At 34.5% G+C, this 23183-nt stretch overlaps 1 protein-coding gene across 1 annotated transcript; it reads left to right on the top strand.

The window, feature by feature from the left end:
* Positions 1 to 478: 478 nt before the first annotated feature.
* LOC149549436 (ATP synthase protein I-like protein) lies at positions 479 to 22881 on the top strand. Its single transcript, XM_089792810.1, has 9 exons — positions 479 to 888; positions 13735 to 13784; positions 13890 to 13986; positions 14089 to 14184; positions 17188 to 17268; positions 17372 to 17463; positions 18356 to 18451; positions 22146 to 22214; positions 22467 to 22881. The coding sequence occupies exons 1-9, from the start codon at positions 499 to 501 to the stop codon at positions 22609 to 22611; spliced, it is 1116 nt and encodes a 371-aa protein (XP_089648936.1). The 5' UTR covers positions 479 to 498; the 3' UTR covers positions 22612 to 22881.
* Positions 22882 to 23183: the final 302 nt, after the last annotated feature.

The raw sequence follows: 23183 nt of genomic DNA, 5'->3' as shown, positions 1-23183 counted from the left end.
TATGTTAATTATTATTTTTCTTTTTTTATGCCAACTTGAATGCCAAATGACAGTTCAATTTAAATATTCTGAACGACAAATGACAATTCAATTTAACTATTGTAAACACGAAATAACAGATTGTTTTTAAAATTTTAATTTCAAAATTTTAATTTTTTGTAATTGCCCAAGTTTCTTTCTCCATTGTACAAAATATTAGAATATTCCCATTCTGGGAATTGTTGCTCCCATTGTGCCTCGCGGCATAATAAATATAAATGATAGTTAAGTTAAAAATAAAAACAATATTATAACAGAAATCAAACTGACATAACCATATCCATTGTCCAGTATCATGAAAATTGCTTTACGAAAGGAAAATTGTTGATTTAAAATTGAACGGTTAACATGCACGGAGCGTCTCCCAATTTGATTATTAAAAAGGATAGAATGATCTTTTAACCATCTATACATCTTAAAAAAAAAATGTTTGGTATGCACATTTCATAAGCTCCCCAAATGATGTTGAGGAGCGCTACTCCTGTCGGATATGGAGATACAATTGTCCATTCTTCTGTAGGAACAATCTACACGAAAACTCCATCTTCGAAATATGTAGTTAGAGCTGTTAGCGATCTGAATTTGGATTCCAGCAGCGGAGACCGAAATGCAAATGAACCTGCTATAAAATTCATTAAACCACGTAACCTGAAGACATCGAAATGGTCTAAAGGAGATGGGCCAGGGGAGTATGGAGGTCCTCCAACGTATACCGAACCCAGAAAATATTGGGGAGGAGATAATTCTGATCCAATCACCACTAGAGATGATTTCATTTGGAACAAGGAATGGTTGGCTTTTGTCCAGACAGCTACTCCAGAGATTCCTCAGCTCGAAGATCCCCAAAGGGTAATAGTTAATTGAACATTTAAAATACAATTGAATGTCTTATGCTCCATTGTGTTTTGTGGGTTTGGGTATCGAACTATTTCTTGTAAACATCAGTTTTTCATTGGTTAAAATTCTCTGTGTTTTTTTCTTCAATCTTTGGGTATTTTTTAGGTTGAGTTCGTCTGCGATTTGCACTCAGTGTTATAAGCTGTTTACACCACACTCAGCAAGTTGGGTGCTTCAAAATTTCAGAAACTTATCATCATGTGTTCCACTTTTCGAGCTTGGGACTCTGTTAGGGAAGCTTTAAAAGTTTTGCCATCATCCAATCTGATATTCTTCTCGTAAATTTGGCTTCATCTAATTATTTTTCTGTTTTGTTTTTGGTCTGTTAGATGGCGACTTCTTTTTGTTTGTCTGAGAATTATTCTTTCTGTTGCTTCGTAAGATTTCAAAGAAGGGCCTGCTTAAAAATCTCTGATATGGTACGAATATCGCCTATAAAAAGTACAGCTGGAGCATTACATCATATGGTAAATGTAAAGGATTTAGGTCACGTTCAAGCAAAATGCCAATTTGAAGTATGAGACCTAGTTGTGGAAGCTCACACGGAAGATATGTATTTACCTTGTAAATTACTAAAATTTGTTTGTTGAGGTTTCTACCTTACGACCTGGCTCACTTGTAGATGAGATCTTGCTAGACCGCCTACTTCAGTTGTAGAAGCGAGTGTAAGGCTTTGATTTCATTACTTCTCACATGCTTTCTTGTTTACAACTATTTCTATGGACTTTGGCTTGAGAAATAAATCATTTCCTACATGCATATGGTCACTAGCCTAAAAAAGAAAATCATTATCTACTCGTACAAGGTAGTTCCTAAAAAGAAAGTTGTCACCTATCGACGCAACATAATTAGCATCATAAAGAAAATCATTACTTGCACAATGTAGTTAGCCTCAACCTGAATATCATGATTACGAATTCAAACTTGGCAATGAACTTACATGAACTATCAAATAGGAAGATATATTCTCCCTAAGATACTTTTGGCAGCAAGCCACCTAGAGAAAAATGTCACATACCTGCACGAGGTAATAAGCCTCAAATTGAGATCATGATTGCAAATTCAAAAGTAAGTATGAACTCACATGAAGTATCAGATAGGAAGATAGATCCTCCTTAAGATACTTTTAGAGCAAAGAATTTTTATGTTGTGCTAATTAAATGAAGGACAAGGTTAGACCCATTCGCTTTTCATTTGATTCCTATACAATGATTTTAGGCACAATCAGATATTTGTTTTCACACTCTAGGACATGAAATTCATCCCCTGGGACATTCAATCTTAAGTTTATTTTTTAATAAAACTAGACACTAAGGGAAGCAATCTTTTAAACAAGTAAACATAATTTAATTAGTCCTTTGAACTGCTTCGTTCTAAAAAACATTGAGCTCATCTCATCATCATCTTAATTTTCAGGCTTTTCTTTTTCCAGATTTGATCTTAAAATCAAAAGTAGCGTCTTCTTTGCACATTTTTTATAGCTGTGCTTCATTTGATTTGGTCTTTCTTATTGCATTATGGTGGAAGGCAATGTTGCTTTGGTATGACTGAGAATTTGTCTTTGTGTTGCATTGCTGTCAATTACTGGAAGTTATAGTTGAATTTCATCATATGTATTTTCAGTTTTGCATTTCTCTTTCTAGGTAACCCTCGATGGGCCACCTTTATGTGTGGGTAAACCGTCACTGTGAACTTGGACAGTGTTGTAAACTTTCTGAAAATTGATCACACTGTTGTGTAGGGTAAGCTTGGACCATATCTCTAATATTTCTGAACACAGATTACAATGCAGTATGGGATGGGCTTGGACTGTATGCTTAAGATTGTCAATAGGGGTCATGATGAAGTGTGCAGTGAGCATGGACTGCTTTCTTAAGATGTATAGATATGAGCCATGCTGTAATGGACTACAGAATCACCATACCTCAACCTTGTTAATGTTTTGCCTAGAAATAAAGATAAACAACGATAAACAAAATAAGAACACTGATTTACAAAAGACAACAATTTATGTCGGGAAAATCCTCCAACATGAGGGGAAAAACCCAGCCACAACAAAAAATATATCTGTTTTATTAAAGAATATAGGTCTGAGTACAATGCTTCTAACTGAATACAATACTTATCACACAATGCAATCATATATATATATATATTTAATTGAGAGACTTCATATCATGACCGAAAATCTCTTTATTTCCAAATGCAAGTCTCTTCATATTTTCAAACGTGTGTCTCTTTGCATGTTGCATGTCTTTTCATATTTCCAAACACATGTATGCGAAAGAGCACCATGCAAGTAATTAGGATGTCTCTTGCAGCTACAAACATCAACACTCCTGTTAATTCTGTAACTTCTCAGTCATGCTGGTCTCACAGTACATATTGTATGGATCAGAGCAATAATTCTATGCTTTTCTTGTGATAGGCTATATATATGATTGCCTTGTCTTAGTAAGGTATCGGCGTCTCCCTTGGGTTAATTAGATAAGTCTAAACTTGTCTTTAAGTAGTTAGGATAAACACTAAATAATGATATTGTTCCTTGAGTGCCGATTCTGGAAAAACTAATCAGGGCTGACCTAGATAGGGACATGTATCTTAGAGAGACATGCCCTTTGGTTGCATATTTATATAGGATGGGAATGTAGTTAAAGTCCACACAAATAGATCAAGTCTGCTCCTTTAAGCAATTCTGTCTAAACTCGAATACTTGCTGAGACAAAAACATTTCAGAATAACAATTGATATTGACACCTCTTCTCCAAGTTCAGATAGAAGGAAGATCATCTTCAGCAAACAATAGAGAAGTTATTATCAAAGTCTGATCACATAAAATTTGCAGAAACTTTACATGGTATCAGAGCTTTGGTAGTTGAACCTAGGCTCTACATATTAAACGATCAGACTTAATATATCTAGCATCAGTCTTCTATCTTCAATGGCATACACAATTAGACTCAAGGACAGGTTTGATGGGAAAGAACACTTCGATGCTTGGAAATTCAGGATCATGATGATTCTTGAAGAAAATGATGTGAAACAACTTGTTGATAAAGCATCCAAGTTACCTGATACCGAACCTAATAAAACTATCTAGAGTAAAGGAAACAAGAAAGCTATGTAGATCATATTAGATGAAGTAAAAAATGAAATAGTACCCATGCTAACGAAACATCAAACAACATTTAATATAATGAATGCATATGAGGTTAACAATGTAACTAGAGTCCTCGCATTAAAAAGACAACTAAATCATATACAGATAAAGAAGGGAGAATCGATGAATTCTTACTTCCTAAGAGTTGCCAGTCTAAGAGATGAACTTGCAAGTATAGGAACCGTAATTGATGACAAAGAACTAACATTGATGGCTATAGATGGATTACCAGATTCATGGGAAACATTCGCACAAGGAGTAAGTACTAGAGACAATCTTCCTGACTTCAATAGACTTAAGGGAGATTGTCTTTAGGAAGAATCCAAAAAACTTAAGAAAGGGGGAAAGTTGAAAACTAAAGACGAAGAACTTTATATTCTCAACACAAATTCCTATAAATGTAAGAAGAAGCACTTCAAGAAGAAGAAGGGTAATCAAAAGAATGACAAACCTAAGAAAGATCTATCCAAAATAAAATCAAATGTGAAAAGTTTGGACACTACAAATCTAATTGCCCTGAGAAAAATTGTACAAACATTACTAGGAAAGAAGATAACTATGATCCTAAGAATCATGTATTGTATTCGGCACTATCAAATGAAGTCTCAAGTGAGGCATGGGTGATTGATAGTGGATCATCTTGACATATTACAGGATACAAAGAAGCACTAGACTCTATATCAAAAGAAGTTAATGGCGAAGTCACCATCGGTGATAATTCAACACATTCCCTCAAAGGAATTGAAAATTGCACCTTGAAACTAAATACGGTTAGTGCTTTACAACTCAAAGGAGTACTCTATGTACCATGAATAAAAAGGAATCTAATCTCGGTTGCAACCCTTGAAGATGATGGACATAATGTTGCATTCATGGACAGTAAAGTAATGACCTGGTTTAAGAACTCATTTAAGAAAGCAAAGTTGATTGGTAAAAGAAAGGGATACTTGCATGATCTAAATACATAATCTTGTCAACCTATTCAAGCCTTAATTCATGAAGCTGTTGATATAAACAAAATATGGCACAGAAGGTTAGGACATCTAAATTTCAAAACCTTATCAACTATGGAGCAGATGGTTACTAGTTTACCTAAACTGAATAAAGATCACTCAAGCATATGCAAAGGATGCGCTCTGGGTAAGAACACCAAAAGTCCTTTTCATGATAGCACTAGAAAAACTAACAATGTTTTGGAATTAATCCACTCAGATTTATGTGGACCTATATTTGTTCCTTCTCTTGGAGGATTTTGATACTATATACTTTTTATAGATGACTTGTCTAGAAAAACTTGGATTTACTTCTTAAAATGTAAAGAATCAGAAAAAATCTTTAAGAGATTTAAAGAATTTAAAACCTTAATTGAAAACTTATCAGGACATAAAATTAAAACTCTTACGATTGATAATGGAGGGGAATATACCTCAAATTTGTTTAAATAGTTTTGTAAAAAAATAGGAATTAAGAGGGAGTATACCGTTCCTTATAACCCATAACAAAATGGGGTAGTAGAAAGGAAGAATAGGACAATTATAGAAGTTGCAAGAGCTATGATATTTGATCAAAATCTAGAATATTATCTTTGGGCAGAAGCCTCTTGTACTGCTCTCTATATTCAAAACAGAATTCCTCACTTCTACCTTAGAGATAAAACTCTTGAAGAAGTCTTTACTAAGGTTAAACCTAATATAAGTCATCTTACGATTTTTGGGTGCCCAGTATATAAACATGTTCCAAAAGAAAAGAGAACTAAGTTAGAATCCTCTAGGAGGAAAGGTATTTTTGTAGGGTGTAGTGAAATATCTAAAGCATATAGGATTTTCATACTTGGGCAGAAAAATATTGAACTTAGTAGGGATGTAATCTTTGAAGAAGATTTAGCATTCAAAAGAGCCCTAAGTTCTGGAGATCCCTTTCCCTTACCTAGTTCTGAAGAAAATACTGAATTTGAGTCTCAGAGGGAGAACATTGAAGAAATTGAAGATGAAATTCAAAATCTCAATCTTGAGGAAACTCAAAATTCAAAGAAAATACCACTTTGGGCCATTAAGACAGTAGAGGAAGCACAAGACTTTGTTGCACTATCTGGAACCTCCAGAGAAAGCAAAGACTCAAAAAATTTTCTAGTTATGCAACAAACATGAGTGATTTGTCTAAATCAGAACTAACTAATGTTTCAGATGCTATTAAACATATAGCTTGGAAGGATGCCATGACAGAAGAATACCAATCCATTATGAATAATGATGTTTGGGAAATTGTTCCAAGACTTGAAAGAAAATTTATTGTTTCTTCTAAGTGGATATTTAAAATCAAGCATGTTGTTGACAGTAGCATTGAAAAATATAAAGTCAGATTCGTAGCTAGGGGATTCTCTTAGAAAGATTGGATTGATTATGAAGAAACCTTTGCTCCTGTTGCCAGATACACTTCTGTCAGAGCAGTCGTAGCTATTGCAACATCAAATTGATGGAAAGTACATTAGATGGAGGTAAAAACAACATTTCTGAATGGAAAGATTACAAAAGAGGTATATTTGGAAGGATTTGAAACTCATAACCCTAAAAATTTTGTTTGCAGGCTCAAAAAAGCTCTTTATGGGCTTAAACATGCTCCAAAGGCATGGTATGAAAGAATTGATAAGTATCTCACCAGCTTAGGATTCTCCAAGATTGAAGCTGATCCAAATCTATATTATAAAAGGGAGAAAGATGATATGGTAATTTTGATACTGTATGTTGATGATTTACTAATAACAGGTGATGATCATCTCATAGCTCAATGCAAGAAAGATCTAATCAGAGAATTTGAGATGAAAGATTTAGGACTTCTGCATTACTTCTTAGGACTGGAAGTGTGGCAGAATTCTGACAACATCATACTTAATCAAGGAAAGTATACATTAGACATCTTGAAGAGATTTGGAACGTGGAACTGCAGGCCTATGTCTTCTCCCATGCAGACTAATTTACATAAACTTAAGGAAGCAGCAGTAGAATCACCTTCCATAAATTCTACTCTTTACAGACAGATGATTAGGTCCTTTATGTACTTGGTAAATACAAAACCTAATATTTGCTATGCTGTTAATGCATTAAGTTAGTTTGTGTGAGCCAAAAGAGATTCACCTAGTTGTAGTCAAACACATCATGAGATACTTACAAAGAACTCTTAACTTTGGGCTCAAGTATGAGAAAGTTGAATTGGACCTACATGGATACACAGACTCAGATTGGGTTGGAAGTGTTATTGACAGGAAAAGCACTTCAGGATGCTACTTTAGTTTAGGTTCAACAATAATATCATGGATATGCAGAAAGTAGTCTTCAGTAGCACAAAGTTCCACAGAAGCCGAATACATTGTAGAAGTGATGGCCTCTCGGGAAGCAGTTTGGCTTAGAAAGTTACTTGTGGGATTATTTGGTAAAGCCATGAATCCTACGATTATTCATTGTGATAATGAGAGTTCAATCAAGCTTTTTGTGAATCCATTTTTTCATGATAGGTCCAAGCATATTGAAATTCCTTACCATTATGTAAGAGATATGGTAGACATGAATACTGTAAAATTATAATACATTTGCACGGCAAATTAGACAACATATATTCTTACCAAGCCTCTCTCTCGAGTGAAGATAGATCACTTCAGGAAAAGACTTGGTATGGTTGAATTGTAATACATTTGTATTCTTTAAATTATTAATAAAATGATTTTATTGTTAGGCTATTGATTGTTATGGGCTCCACCATTTGTTTTCATTATCTAAGAGGTGACGATCTCTGAGATAACGAACACTTGTCTAAAAGAGATTATGAGAGATGACGATCTCTTAGATAATGTGCTAAATAGTAGAGATCTATTGTAAGATCTAGATGAGTTCAAGATAACATTGTGATGTAGACATTGTTATGCCTATGAGTCACAATTTGGATAAAGGAAGAATTTTATTATTTCCCTGAGTTTATCCTGTGTTCTAGTAGATCTTAATTCAAGATCATGTTGTGATATAGGAATACCAGTACCTATGAGTCACAACTTGGATAAATGAAGAATTTAATTATTCTCTAGATTTATCCTATATATTGTATTCTTTGCAATACTGTTATCACTAGTATCAGTGATATGTCATATCACAGGTTTAGTAATATGGCATAGTATCGTGTGTTCATGACACCACATACTCTGAAGGTTCAGCTAGATATAGAGTATCAATCTATGCTTATTCATCTTAATTGATGATGCTAGATATGTTATCCCTTAGTATGATTATTAAGTTAAGAGGGAGTGTTAATTCTGTAACTTCTCAATCATGCTGGTCTGACAGTAAAGATTGTACGGATTAGAGTAATAATTCTATGCCTTTCTTGTGATAGGCTATATATATGATTACCTTGTCTTAGTAAGGTATCAGCATCTCCCTTGGGTTAATTAGATGAGTCTAAACTTGTCTTTAATTAGTTACGATAAACACTAACTAATGATATTGTTTTTGAGCGCCGATTCTAGGAAAACTGATCAGGGTCGACCTAGATAGGGACATGTCTCTTAGAGAGAAATGCCCTTTGGTTGCATATTTATATAGGATGGGAATGTAGTTGAAGGACACATGAATAGATCAAGTCTGCTCCTTTAAGCAATTCTGTCTAAACTCGAATACTTGCTGAGACAAAAACATTTCAGAATAACAATTGATATTGGCATCTCTTCTCCAAGTTCAGATAGAAGGAAGATCATCTTCAACAAACAATATAGAAGTTATTATCAAAGTCTGATCACATAAAATTTGTAGAAACTTTACAACTCCCTGTTAGCAAAGGAGATATCATTTGCAGATTTCATAACCTCTTGACAATACAATGGCTACACCCATGCGTGTCAACAACAAAGCTTTATCACAGATTTTCTCATGATGATATAAACATCTCAGCATGATATTCACCATGGCTACTCCCAGAGGGTGAATAAACAGAAAAACTAAGTCATGGAGTCTCACACATGACTTCCACTATGCCTACTCACAGAGGGTGGATCTACCATACCAATTCACAAATAAGGGCTTCCAACTCAGACTTCTCTTAGAGAAGATTGCATCTCCACCGTACCTACTTGCAGAGGGTGGATCCACTGTACCTACTCACAGAGGGTGGAACAAGGGATTTCACCTCGAACTTCTCTTGCAGAGAGATCATTAACAACATGTATAAGAATAACCAAGATTCTCTCTCAGCAAAGACTCCCTCTTAGCAGGAGCAACATTCTCTCTGATTATCACAATAAGAGAGCTGATTCCAAGTTGACCAAATAGAGAGCTTTAGCAGTCACACTTCCATACAAGCTTGCAAAGAATTAGGCATTCTCCCTTTGTCACACAATCTCCCTCTGAATCTGATTTCTGCAGTCAAATAGTCTCCCTCCAAATATCATTTCTTCCTCTTCAAAGAAACTAATCATGATAATAACTTGTAAACGATCTTCCTCTTTACTGAAGATATATATCACCAATTCAGTTCCATGACCGCAAACAGCATCCCCATATTCATTTCTACATTCTGCATGACTTTGCATGTGTTATCTCTCATCATCCCATTTCTTTTTGATCTGTCCTGCAATCAAGAGAGATTAATAATAATTCATAGAATCAACCTATCATGAAGAGAAATGTAGAGATCAATGCTAAAAGCATACACTATAGTGATATAACAAAGTTTCACGATCAATATTCAAATGTATAATCATAGAATACTTATCTCTTTGTTGTCTTATCTTCCTCAAAATGAATCTTAGTGTAGACACCTAAATTTGATTACACTATTTTAGTAATCCTATTTAGTTATCTAAAAAGGGCATTATTAATTAAATTTCTATTTAATTAATCCTTTGTCATCCCCTAGTTGATTAATTTAATTAATCATCTATAGTCCTAATTGATAAATCAAATAATCTATTATTTATCAATTAAATCCTATTCTAATTCCAAAAATCCCCATTTATTAAATAAATCTATTTGATAAATGAAATCCTCAAATTCAAAAACCCCTAACCTATCTCTAATCCTCCATTTAGCCTAATCCACCCCATCCACCCATACTAACCAAGCTTAGCCACTAACTCACCCACCCTCATTAATGCCATCCACTTGCACATCTCTAACATCCCTAAGCTAATCCTAAACCCAAGCCTAATCCACCCCCTAATGTTGTCACATTCCTTAAACAAGTTTAAGACTTTCCTAATCCAAACCAAAGTCTCCCCTCAAAAAAACCAACCACTAAGTCATGAGTGCTCTTACAAAACATAAAGACTCTTACAAGCCCACTCATGACTCTTACACCCATCTTTCACACTCTTCCCTCTTCCACACTCATTCCTCTTACATCCCTCTTACATACTCAACCCCACTCATCATGATTTTAACCAACCCTTTACCCTACCCTCTCACACTCATCCTCCTTGTGACAAGTGTCACCTTCCCATTGGTGCTAAACAAGCACAATCCATGTGCTCCCCTTTGAGTGCATCTTAGCCCTCCTTAAGCCTTCATCCATCCTTGCATCTAAGCCCTCCATCTCTCTACCCCTTAGCCTATAAATTGAATTCCATCCCAAGCCATTTCATCAACAATCTTTGAGCTAAAGTTACCATGCTATTTTGAGAACCAAAGCCATCAACCATACCCTTATAATGCCAAATTGAGAGCTCACAAAGCTACCAATTTGCCATTACCCATCTCCATTGAAGCAGCTTTTGAGCATCTTGAGCATACATCCACAGCAAAAGGACACATCTACAGAATCAAGAAAGCATGGAGTGCTTTTTCTTGTGAGGTTTGCACTTCTTGTTTTCTTCCTTTGTTTAAGCATATATGTGAATTTAGTTTTTGGTTTGTGAATGTTTACTTTATTTGTTAATGTTCTTTGCATACTGATTCTGGTTCTACACTTAGCACACACACAAATACAGATTAATACATAATAACCTCTTTTAACAACATTGGACAGTAAATGCAAACCAGCATTCATATGATGATCATAGCATTTGATAAATTGAATGTGTTCATAACATAGAGATGCATGAATAAAGAGCGAGTAATCATGCAGTGGGTAATATGGTAAAAATGATTGGTGTTGGAGGGAGCCAATCAAATGTATAATGCTTATCAAAAGCTTCAGAAACATCCCACGTACACTGAGCTAAAAAAAACATTTATAGGCTGCTCATATATAGAGCTAAACAAAAAACATTTAAAAGCTGCCCACACACAGAGTTAATATTTTTAGAAAGTTGCTCATGCACAGAGCTAAAAATACAAAACATTTACAATACCGTCAACCTTTTGATTGCAAGAAAAGTGACATGCTTGATATGAAAAGCTACACCAAGTAACAAAAAATGCCGAGTTTTTGAAGTGAATAATCTTATATGGAAAGACATTCAATCAATAGGCTACCATTACTCACAATACAGCCAAAAGGTGATTCTGTCATGAGAGAAAAACCACATCTACATATGAACTGACATTATCAAAGTGGTGTCATAAAAACAAAACTGACAGAGAAAGGAAGACCAACAGAAGGAAAAAGGAACGAAGTCAAGCCAGCAACAAACTCACCATATTTGAAACATGTAGATCCAATAGAGATGACACCAAATCATCATTTACGTGGAAACTAGAAAAACAGATGAAATAATGAGAATGAACCTGTTACTAGCAGTACATGAGACCATAAATATATGTGGCCAATATATAATGTTCGAACTTTGAACAGAATTGAAGGAGAATGAACAAGACTTCAAATGAACATGAAACTCTTTACAAAAGTGATAGGAGAGCAGACTTCTCTCAGCAGCATTATGAGGAACTTAAATAGGACATAGAAGACATCAAATTGAAACCAGAAATTGCAGAGACGATCAACATAGTAGGATCTATCATGCTGCTACCACTGATTTCAACACATACAGATTGCCTACAAAATACTCAGTGCAATCTATAACAGATACACAAACTAAAGAGAAACTCCCATATTTTCTGTTATCTAACCCTCTCTGATACTGTGTTAATATTTTTCCCAGAAATAAATAAACAAAACAAAGAACATTGAGACGCAACAATTTATCCTGGGAAAACCCTCCAACTTGAGGGGAAAAACCCAGCCACACCAAAAATATCTTTTTCTTAAAGAATAGAGGTCTGAGTACAATGCTTCTAACTGAATACAATAATTATCACACAAAGCAATCATATATATCTTGAATTGAGAGACTCTTCATATCATAAATGAAAGTTTCTTCATTTTTCAAATTCAAGTCTCTTCATATTTCCAAACTCATATCTCTTTGCATTTTGCATGTCTTTTCATATTTCCAAACACGTCTATGTGAAAGAGCACCATGCAAGTAATTAGGATATCTCCTGCAGCTACAAACATCAACAAACCTCAGTACATGTCTGTCAGTGTTATAGGCCACCATTTTCTATGCACTGATTTATACATGGATCAAACTCTGATGAGTGTTCCTATCATCTTCATACAACAATCCTTTGGATTATTTGTAACTTTAAATTTCAAGGAATTAAAAATAAATGAAATAAAATTACAAACAGCTGCTGCACAACGAAGAGCTATAAACTTCCCCTTGATAGTGCCAAGTTGCCAACAATTCATTACTTGTAGCTATGAAATTAAATGATGATTTCAAACAATGAAAATAAAGAGCAGCTGCACAATTTCTAACAGGATTCGTAACTATTAGATAGAGTATTCTAATTTGGGACCCTTTTGGTATGTAAATGTGAAAGGATGCAGGAGTGGAAATTTTTGGAACAGGGAAAAATGCTTGGACTTTATTGTTTAATGCAAATTCTGATCAGTGCACTAATCCTATGCATTTTTGCCCCCGGAAATTGGTTGTTATTATCTGGTTGGGGAATGTACCTATACCTTCATATTTCTTTTGGGACTCTAATTCAAAGTTCTTTTCCCTCAAATAATGAACCTGTTATGAAAAAAGGATTCTTAAAGAAGCATTTTGGCTATAAATTGCATAAAATTATCTTTCCAGTGTGACTCATATGGCAGCCATCAATTGAATGGTAATTATATGGCATAGGCTTGGTCTGTGACTTCATTAGCAATACTTTTGAAACGTGCAGTCTCTTTTTGTCAGTCACAAATATCAATGTTGACCTACATTGGAAAATACATAACATGTTTTTCCCTTTTTTGGGGTGATTTTTATTGTTCTTTTGCCATACAATTATATTACATGAAAATTATGTTTCCCCACTTTTTGATGTTTTTTTGAACCTCTTATATTTCCTTTCTTTAACAAACATGGTTACCATGTTCTAATCTTGCAACGTGCCAAAACCACTTTGTCAATGTTATATAATATATTGTATACAGTTACCTCCTTTGCACTTTAAAAGCCAACATAGATATTTAACCGTCCTCACTAATATTTAATATTTATGAATTTGTTGATTGGTAGTTGAAGCGGATATCTGTTATCTATGTATGTGTGTAACTTTGAAGTGGGTGCCACCAGAATTTAGGTCCTGCAAGCTTGTTGAGTATGCTTATATCTCATTAACTGAAAAATGACTTTGGATTTAACATTTTATCTTTTACAGAAACAGGAAGCAGGTTTTCTGAGCCTTAATAGAGCTATGTCGCTTGGCAGGTTCTTATAGTCCTTGATTTTTATTTCCATGCCGTGTCTGGATTTTTCGTACAATCTGTTTTTCTATTTGAAAATCAAGAAATATTTTTTACTTTTGATGGACAGCCTTGAGGTAGACTTAAGTGAGGAACTAATGAAACCTTCAGTACCAGTTTTAGAGCACCAAGTAGAAGCAGCTAGGCTTGGCATTCCTACTGATGAGGTATTTTTTACATCTGTCTTGTAAATCAAGTTGAAGATAAAGTTTTAATTTAATGATTTATCCTGCACAGCATTTCTATATGCTTCTCGTTATTGTTCTCAGGCCATCAGGGCTGACAAACCTAGATGGCAAGCTGCACCATCAACACGTGAGCAGGAGAGATGGAAACGGGCTAGCAAGGCTACAACAGGGGGCACTGTATGTGAACAGCTTCCTGTTTCTTTTTGACTGCACAAGCTTATCTTTATTCAGAGACAAAAGGATACTATCTGTCAGAAACTGAACTCAGTTTTCTTTAAGTTGAAGTTATCAATAGATGATTTTTCAGGTGGTTCTTATTGTTTAATCTGATATTGCATTAAAAGTTTTCAAATTTTCTGATGCCTGATTTTTACATGGTGAAACTGATCAATTCCATGCTATATTCATGCAGTAAAACTAGGCTTAACAAACCTTTATATATTTTGAATGATCTAGTCAAGTCAATACTTCAAGCTGTTATATTATTGACTCAAGTCCATAATTGATCAGAGAAAAACCCCATGTAAGCAATGCAAGAAAACATTAACATAGTAGTGGCGTCAAAAGACACCAAAGAAAACTCACTAATTATAAGATGAAAATTGAGAGACTGCATGAGAGTCTGTATGTAAGATAGTGGAGGCTCCTTATAGACACGCCCTTCAAAGTACAAGTTATCCACACCCTTTAAAGTACAAGTTATCACTGGGCTGGGACCTAACCAATGTCATGTGTAGGATACAAGTACACATTCACCCAGGCAAGTTGTGGCTTAAAATTTCACATAACTGAATGGTGTATTGAAAATTTTTGCAACTCAAAGGGGTCCAGCAGAATAGGTTTCCCACACTCTAACAGCCTCCTCAACTCAACTTGGTGGAAGTATAAGGAAGGTGATATTGAAGCCTATCCTTCACTTGAAGAGTGAGGGCCTTAACACTCTCCCCCACCCCAACCCACCAACAGATGATAGCTTTTAGTGGATGAAGCAACTCCCATATTCTTGAAAAACATTCACCTAACAGTGTAAATGTAAAATTGAGCATCTCTTGTGTCTACTCATTCTTAATTTTCAGACTGTGGAAAACATTTTCTGCTTTTAGAAACATCAACCCTAAAACTAGGTAGCTTAAAACACAAAAACTCAATCAAAACAATAATCTCTAAATATGCCAATCTACAAACTCTTACTGCTGAAAATATCAACAGCAAATGTATAGCATTGTAATTCCAAACTTGCAATTTTCTTCTCATTGAATTTGAAAAGAAATACACTGCAATTCGTCAAAATGGGAATGAATAAATCAGTCACATCTTTACCTTTCTCTTACCGATGAAGAAGATTAGTGAAAAAAATAAAAAATAAAAAATAAAATAGCCCATCACTATGGGTTCCCAAATAAGACAAAGCAAAATCCTAATCCAACTGTCTATTGAAGTGCACCGTCGCTAGCATCAGTCAAAGGACTTACAAAACTGAAAGTTTCCCAACTTATGCACTTTTAAACTTTCGGTGAAATAGAACTCTACCTAAAGATGGTGCATAGCTAAATCTGAAATAAGTCTATATTTAGATTTTTAAATCTGGTATAACATTCTAATTTTGGAAGGGGATGCGGCTGCAACATGCGTGCAGGTTGCATATATGGTTCCTCTCCTACATAATTGGGTGCTTTTCTCAAATGAGACTAGTGCTGTATCCTCTCCTCATTTATGTCTTTGCTATGCACAAGTTAGGATTTTTTGCTGTGACTGCTGAGCCATCACTGAGTCTATGAGAATACCAGCCAAGCAACACAAGGTAAAAACTCCCAACACTTTCTCTTTGCAAGGAAATTGTTTTATGCCACTCCAAGTTTCTCCCGTAGCAGCTCAAACTTACCTTAGCCAAGGGCTTTGCCAAAATATATGCAACCTAAAAATTTGAGAGCACATACTCTAAGTACCATTTTTCTGTCTTGACATTGTCTCTGAGAAAATCATACCAAATGTCTCTATATTTAGAGAAATTATGAAAATTTTGATTCTCAATGAGCCTAATGCAACTTTGATTTTCACAGTACAAAACTGTTAGCTCCAACATATGATAATTTATTATGCTATCAACTCACAAAGCTAGATAGCCTCACAAGTAGTACAAGAGATTGCCATGTACTGAATCTCTAAACTCAATGCCATTGCCACCTTCTTTTCCACTGAACTAGGATATCATGCTTGAGACTGAGCTGAAACAAAACCCTAAGTGCTCTTCCTAGCACTAGCATCACTTTCCCAGTTTGAATCCACAAAGCCATGAAAAATCAATTCTCTGTCATCTCCATAACTCATACAGAATTGTGACCTTCATGTATTAGAGCACACACTTCGTAGCACTCTAGTGCCTCTGCCTTGGCTCAACCATGAACTCCCCATTCAAACGTGAAGGCAATCATACATGGAGAGGATAATTGCTTGAAAAAGCTTCTACAAACTTTTAGATAATGAAGTAGGCATTATTTATGACTTGGAATCGGATTTGCATTTTTGTTTTGGCTTGGGACTGGAAATTTTTACAAAGGTAGACATGAACTCAAGGCCAACTTGTTAATCAAGGAGATGCTAGCTAAGGGAGTTAATGGGAAGTGAGCAAGGCCTGTTCTGTTTGTGGTAACCAGGAAATTGGCTCTTTAGGGTATGGGTTATATTCCAGCTGTTTAAGTTGCATCAGAGATCAACGGAGTTAGGCTTCAACAGGCATGATGTGTCCAAGCCTAAGGAGGATTTTCCTGTTTTGCAAAAGATCCAATCCAAAGGAATGTCCCATAGTGCAAAAAGCTTTAGTTTTTCAATACAATGGTCTATGATGGATTTTGGTCTTAGATTCAATAGTGTTCGTTGGAACAAGTGTCAGCTGTGTGCAAGAATTGGGCAAAATTGTTGATCACAATTACATCTCTATGGAGGTATTGATTTTGCGCAAATGTGTATAGTTGTCCTCTAATTTGTGTTATTTACTCTCTGATGTTAGGCAGTTTGTTAGCCTCTAGTTTTACTTTCTTATGCTACTAGTGAGGAGATCTTTGATGCATGGTATTGCACCAGGGAGTTTCTTGTTGAAAATTTAAACCATATTCTTGCTTGTGGGGTCTGTACCCTTGACTTCTTGCTTTGTTCCAGCTAGTAATGTTATTTTGTTTTCAGGGTATATTACTGCGCAACATCAATAGTAACCGGGAAGACCCTGCTGTGGTTGCTGCTCAATCAAGGGAACAGTATATTCAGGTATATGAATATATTTAATCTTATTTCTGTCAAGTTAGATAATTAACTGGAAAATTCATTAATTCATATTATCTTAATATTAATGTAATTCTAATTGTTACAGTTGAAAAAAAGGTTACAGCTTATCACTGTTGCCTTGGGTGGCCTTGGTACCGTGAGTGCTTATGTATCATATTCTCCAGAAGTTGCTACTAGGTAAAGAAATACTATCATGTCTTTTTAACATAAAATTTTATATCTCTAATTCTAGATATATCACAGTCAAATCCAGAATCAAATCTTGCAAATAAAAATAATAATTTTTTGTGTTTGTGAATCATTGACTAATTGGGATGCAACTCAAATATAATTGCCCTTATGTTTTCTAGATATGAAAAACGTACTGTTGTCTTCTTTAAGAAGTTATTAACTCAAGGTATGTATATCTCCATGCCTGGTGAGACCCCAATGAGAAATACTGAAACCATTTAGCAAATATTAAAATATGAGAAAGATTAGTAGAACAATGATAAGAAAAGTTCCTCCAAAAATTTGCATCGTTTTCAGTCCGCTCCATACAAGAATCAGCTATTTCAAGTTTAGACTTTATTCCAATTGCAATTTGATTCTAGTTGTTCTTAGACCAAAAGGCTTTTCTTTAGGGACATAAATGGGACACACTTTCCTAAAATATAGAACTATTTAACAGAGAAGGGCATTTTTTCCCAATTCGGAGTCGAATTTTCCTGACAACATTTTATAGATTATTTAGCAGGAGCCAAAAAAGTGCTTAAATGAGATTCAATACAGTTAGTATAACTTAATCTGAGCAATGCTTTTCTTGTATTCATGTACCTTGTTATTTTAGAATGAGGCACAAATACACTTATCCTTTGATTCTCATGTAGGTTTTTAGCTTACTTAAGTTAATGTTATATTAGAATTTACTTCTCTAGGACACTTATGTTCTCAAGGTAGCTATGTATTGATCTGTAAGGGTCAGTTGAATAAGTATCTGATGCTAAGTGGGAATATTTGACATGGTTTGTCAAGAATTGTTGAATTCAAATTCTATTTTGACTATAGAATCGTCTCGTCTTCTGAGCAGTTTTGGTGTTGGATTTCTTGGATCCCTTGCATACATCCGCATGCTGGGAAACAGTGTGGATTCTTATGGGAAGCAAGGTGTTAAGGGGGCTGCAAGGTGATTCTTACTCAACCAAATCTCTTATGTTTGCATTCTCTCTTTCTTTACGTTTTTTAGTGTTTGAATGTTTTAGGTTACCCATTCTAGTTATAATTCATTGCCTTCTTATTTAGGATTTTCCAGAAACTTTTTTAGATGATTTCCCAGCAAGTTCTTTTTCTGCCAAATATCATTTATGATGCTTTCCATCTCTTTTAGAATATCTGTTTAGAAATGTTATTTGATGCTTCCAATCTGAAAAATAAATTGTCAACAAGGGTGTCAACTATTGTAACAACTTCTATCTACTGAACTTCGAAAAATGCTAGGGTTTTACCTGAGAAAAAAAGATCACGTGTTAAATAATCACAAGAATTCTATTTTTTTTTTCTAAACTTCTTTTATATCACATGAGCAACATAAAAATGAAATTATATTTGATACAATGAAGCGATATTCAACATTTCAACCAAGAAATAAATGTTGCTTTTCTTTCAAATTACTTACATACCTTTCATTTGCAAGAGAGGGAGCATCACCCAAGTGCTTTTTCTCCAACTGTAGACTAGCATCCCCTTGCACATCTTCCAACTGGAAGTGGTCCTATCCTTCATGAGGGTATAGACGAAGGAGCCAACATCTAAATGCCATCTACATCCTAGTGCGATGCCCTACATAATTCATCTGACCATACAACCTTAGACCAACTTCTAATTATGGGTAATCTGACTAGATTGTGCACTCTTGTGTGGAATGACTAGATGCAAGCAGAGACTATTGCATCACCTTGGTGAAATTTTCAAAATAAATAACACTTTTAAAGAAAGTGTAGTCATATGTTCACACACTTGTACTCATCTTGGGAAGCAACAGTCATCCTACAGTTATAACTAAATTAACTCAAAGATTACTCATTTGTCTATCTTTCATGTAGATTTAGACTCAATTTGTAATACTTCTTTAAATCGGCAACCAACTTAATCAATGGCTCGACAATAATGACAAGGAACTCCTATTATGACAAATTTCCTCTCTATTCCAAAAGGCACAGTAGGATTGTATGTTTTCTATATACCATCTTTGATCATTTGAATGAAATTTTGGATTGTCAAAAATTGCTTGGCCTATGAACGTTGGGTTTGAATTGTTGGCAGGTGTTTTTTGCCAGCTTGCAAATCACTACAATCTTCCTTGTGGCATTATAGACTAAAGTTACACAACATTAATTCCAGGGCATAGACACAAAGGAAGCAATGCCTAGAAATTTGGCTCTGTATTTTTCCACTTAACTTCAGGGCTATACCATCATTCAACTGTTTCTATTCTCTATAGCTGATAATAGATTTATACATGACGTCTCTTTTATCATGTAGATTGTTTTCATAATAGATCTCTTGTCTTTTATATTGTCATTTGTGCTATATTGGGAATAAAAAGTAAAACCAACTATTAGAAATGGTTATCATTGTAGGAATTCATGTCAATGTGTCTCTGAGTTTTCACAACAAGGGACAGGTTTTGGGACAGATATATTATATGTCTCTGTGTGTGTTGCAGATATAGTTGAAGACAACTCCTTTATCATCACATGTTTCAGAGTTAGTATTAGGCCTATGATATATATCAGATGTATAAAGTCCTAGGCGGAAGCAAAATTTGTATTTATTATTTAATTTGTATGAATTTACATATCTGAAATATCTTGTAAGCTTCATACCAATTCTGCTATGGACAATTTTCCTAACATACTTATCAGATGTGTCAACCTTTGAAGTTTCTGTATTTCCTTTTTCCACTTATACTGAATAACCTTCCTTCCAAGCATGTTTCATCTTCCTACCAAACATGTTTTCCTGCCCTTCGACATGTTTATTAATATATGCATTATGTTCTACATAAACATAATGATGTGACTGCAGCATGGGTGAAGCAACAAACTCTGTGGTTACAGGCCTCAAAATCCGACAAATCATCTATTTAATTATAATATAAAAAATTGATCAATGATTAACAAAAATCTCAAATCCATTTGTTGGAAAAAACCTGTACAATTATCTAGAAAAATACTACACTAATTAGACTTTTCAATGGATAATTGCAAGTTCTAGGCTCTAGCGTATTGTGAATATTGTGAATTTGGCCATTAAACAGTAAAATCAGTCATTGAATTCCAATAGTCAAATTTCCTAGATCTTTAAACATCCATTTAGAGTTCATATAGTCTGAAACAGATACTTACAATGTGAACAATTTAGAGCCCTCCTCGATCTTAATCATAGAGGAATACTCTCTCTCAGCAAAAACTCGCTAAGCCCTCAGAAAAAAACTTGGGAAAAACTAAAGACACTGAAAAATTGACTAAAAGCAACAGAAACAATTTTTACTTTCTGCTTTTTGGAATAGAGAGGGAATTTGGGAATGGCAGTGATGTAGGGGTTTGGGTATGTATTGGTATGTGGGTATGTGTGTGTGTACATGTGTGTCTATTATATATATACAGAATGACAGTGATGTAGAGAGAAATATACAGAGTTGTAAAGCTAAATCATTTCATAGTATAATACTTGATCATTGATCAAAGCCAAATGCCAAAGATATATAAAAAGCCAATTGATATTTGAAAAATATTTGAATAAGCCATATCAAGTACCCACAGACACCTATACCAGGTGCATACCTGAAAAAGTGTACATTATTTAATGATGACAAGGGACTCCCACTGTGTATATATATATATAATGCACACATGCACGCACCCACATACCAATACATACCCAAACACCTAAATAGAGTTTTCACGTACACACGTACCGGGTTCGCATACCCGCATCCTTCCCTGAACCTGAACTGGTACTTAGCTTATAAAGCCAATAAAGACTCACTATGTAATCTGATTCTTTTAGAAGCAAAAGAAGACATAAATATGGGTTCTTTGTTATGAATTAGAAGACTGATTATGAAAAGCTGCTTTCTGCTTTAAACCAGTCATAACACCAGGCTACTCATGCATTGTGTTATATTTAGTATTTACAATATATCCTTACGAGTCCTTATAATATTTGCACATCCATATATGTATATAAGTACATGTCCATGTACACATACACATGAACATATAAATACAATCAGATTCTAAGTTTATAGTTATATAAGAAAAGATGTTACTCTTTTCAAACTATCTGAGAAATTGAAACAATAAGGGGAGTCCCCTACATCACTGCCATTCCCAAATTCCCTCTCTATTCCGAAAAGCAGAAAGTTTCAAGTTGCATTGGTTGGGAAGACAGTCAATTTTTCAGTGTCTTTAGTTTTAAATTTTTTCATTAAACACCAAGAAATAGAATTGCATCTACAGTTTTTGTTTCTCAAGCCGACCCTGATTCCCAGTAATGCTCCTATTATCAAAATAGACTGGCGTTCTCTAAATTCATTCTTTCTGCTTCTCATGCATTATGTAACATGATAATGGGTATCTAAGTTTTTTATTTTATTTGCTTACTTTTTCTCCAAGTTGAACTTTTGGGCTGCCAATTTTTAGCTGAGTTTGATATTTTGAACCTTTTATGGAATGATAGAATATTGTAAATCTGTATATGGTATGAATAATGGTGATTAGATCTTAATAAAAGAAGAAAATGATTTACTTTGTGTTTATTTTATAATGAGGAACTATTATTAACTATGCCTTGACAAGCTATCCTGCTATCTGCAGAGGAGTTCTAGGGCAGCCGAGGCTATTGGTTCCTGTGATCTTGGTCATGATGTATAATCGTTGGAATGGGTGAGTAAAATGACCAGTGTCTATCTAGCTATCAGAATTTAAATCTTACCAAGAGGAGTTTAAGAAAAAGAAATTAAATCCCTCTTTGATAAGATTTAGATTCTGATGACTGAATAGACAACTCCACAAAATATGCTAAATAAATGAACTATATTTTTGTTTTAAGTTTTTCTTGATTTAATTATTTTTTCCAAATCTTAATTTGTTATTGTAGACGCTACTTACAAATGGATTTTTTGTTATTAATGACAGGATCCTTGTGCCAGAATATGGGTTTTTTCATCTGGATCTAATACCAATGCTAGTGGGATTTTTCACATATAAAATTGCTACCTTTGTACAAGTTGTTCAAGATGTTCTTCCAGTTCCTACTGTCGGAGGGAAAGCGCAACCTTGATACCCATGTAGGATTTCTTCCACCAATCAATTTTTTTTTATACCCATGATTCCCTGGCTTTGGTCACATATCTATGCGAGCTCATCTGAACATAGGAATGAATAGTCTATATCTGTGATATCTGTGATACAATTCTTAGTTGAATATGTGAATTCAACACTTTTTTGATTATTAGTTCCTGTGTATGGCAGGTAACTTATGCATCCGTATAGTGCAAATTTTGTTATTTGATTAAATCAAGCAACCAATAAAAACAATGTTTAAATTTCATTGCATAAAAACATAATAGTTAATAATTAATGTTTATTTTTAATAATTAAAAATATGAGTTTAAAAATTTTTCATTGGTTTGAGTAAGGAGAATTTTTTTTCCTTTGAATAAAATATAAAATTTCTAATATCATAAAATTTAAAAGGCTTCATTAAGAATTCTGGAAGCTTTGCTGCAACCCAGATCGAACATTCTCGAACAATCTTGGCATTTCCTTTGAAGAATGTTTTCTCCTCGACATTCTCAATTTCTTCTCCAGAGCACAGAGTTGTACATTATAGTGCCGTCTGACTTTTGAATC

Source organism: Cupressus sempervirens, chromosome 7 (assembly GCF_028749045.1).
Source record: "Cupressus sempervirens isolate cs-2001-9-10 chromosome 7, ASM2874904v1, whole genome shotgun sequence".
Lineage (NCBI taxonomy): Eukaryota > Viridiplantae > Streptophyta > Pinopsida > Cupressales > Cupressaceae > Cupressus > Cupressus sempervirens.
This window is presented reverse-complemented; position numbering and strand designations above follow the sequence as displayed.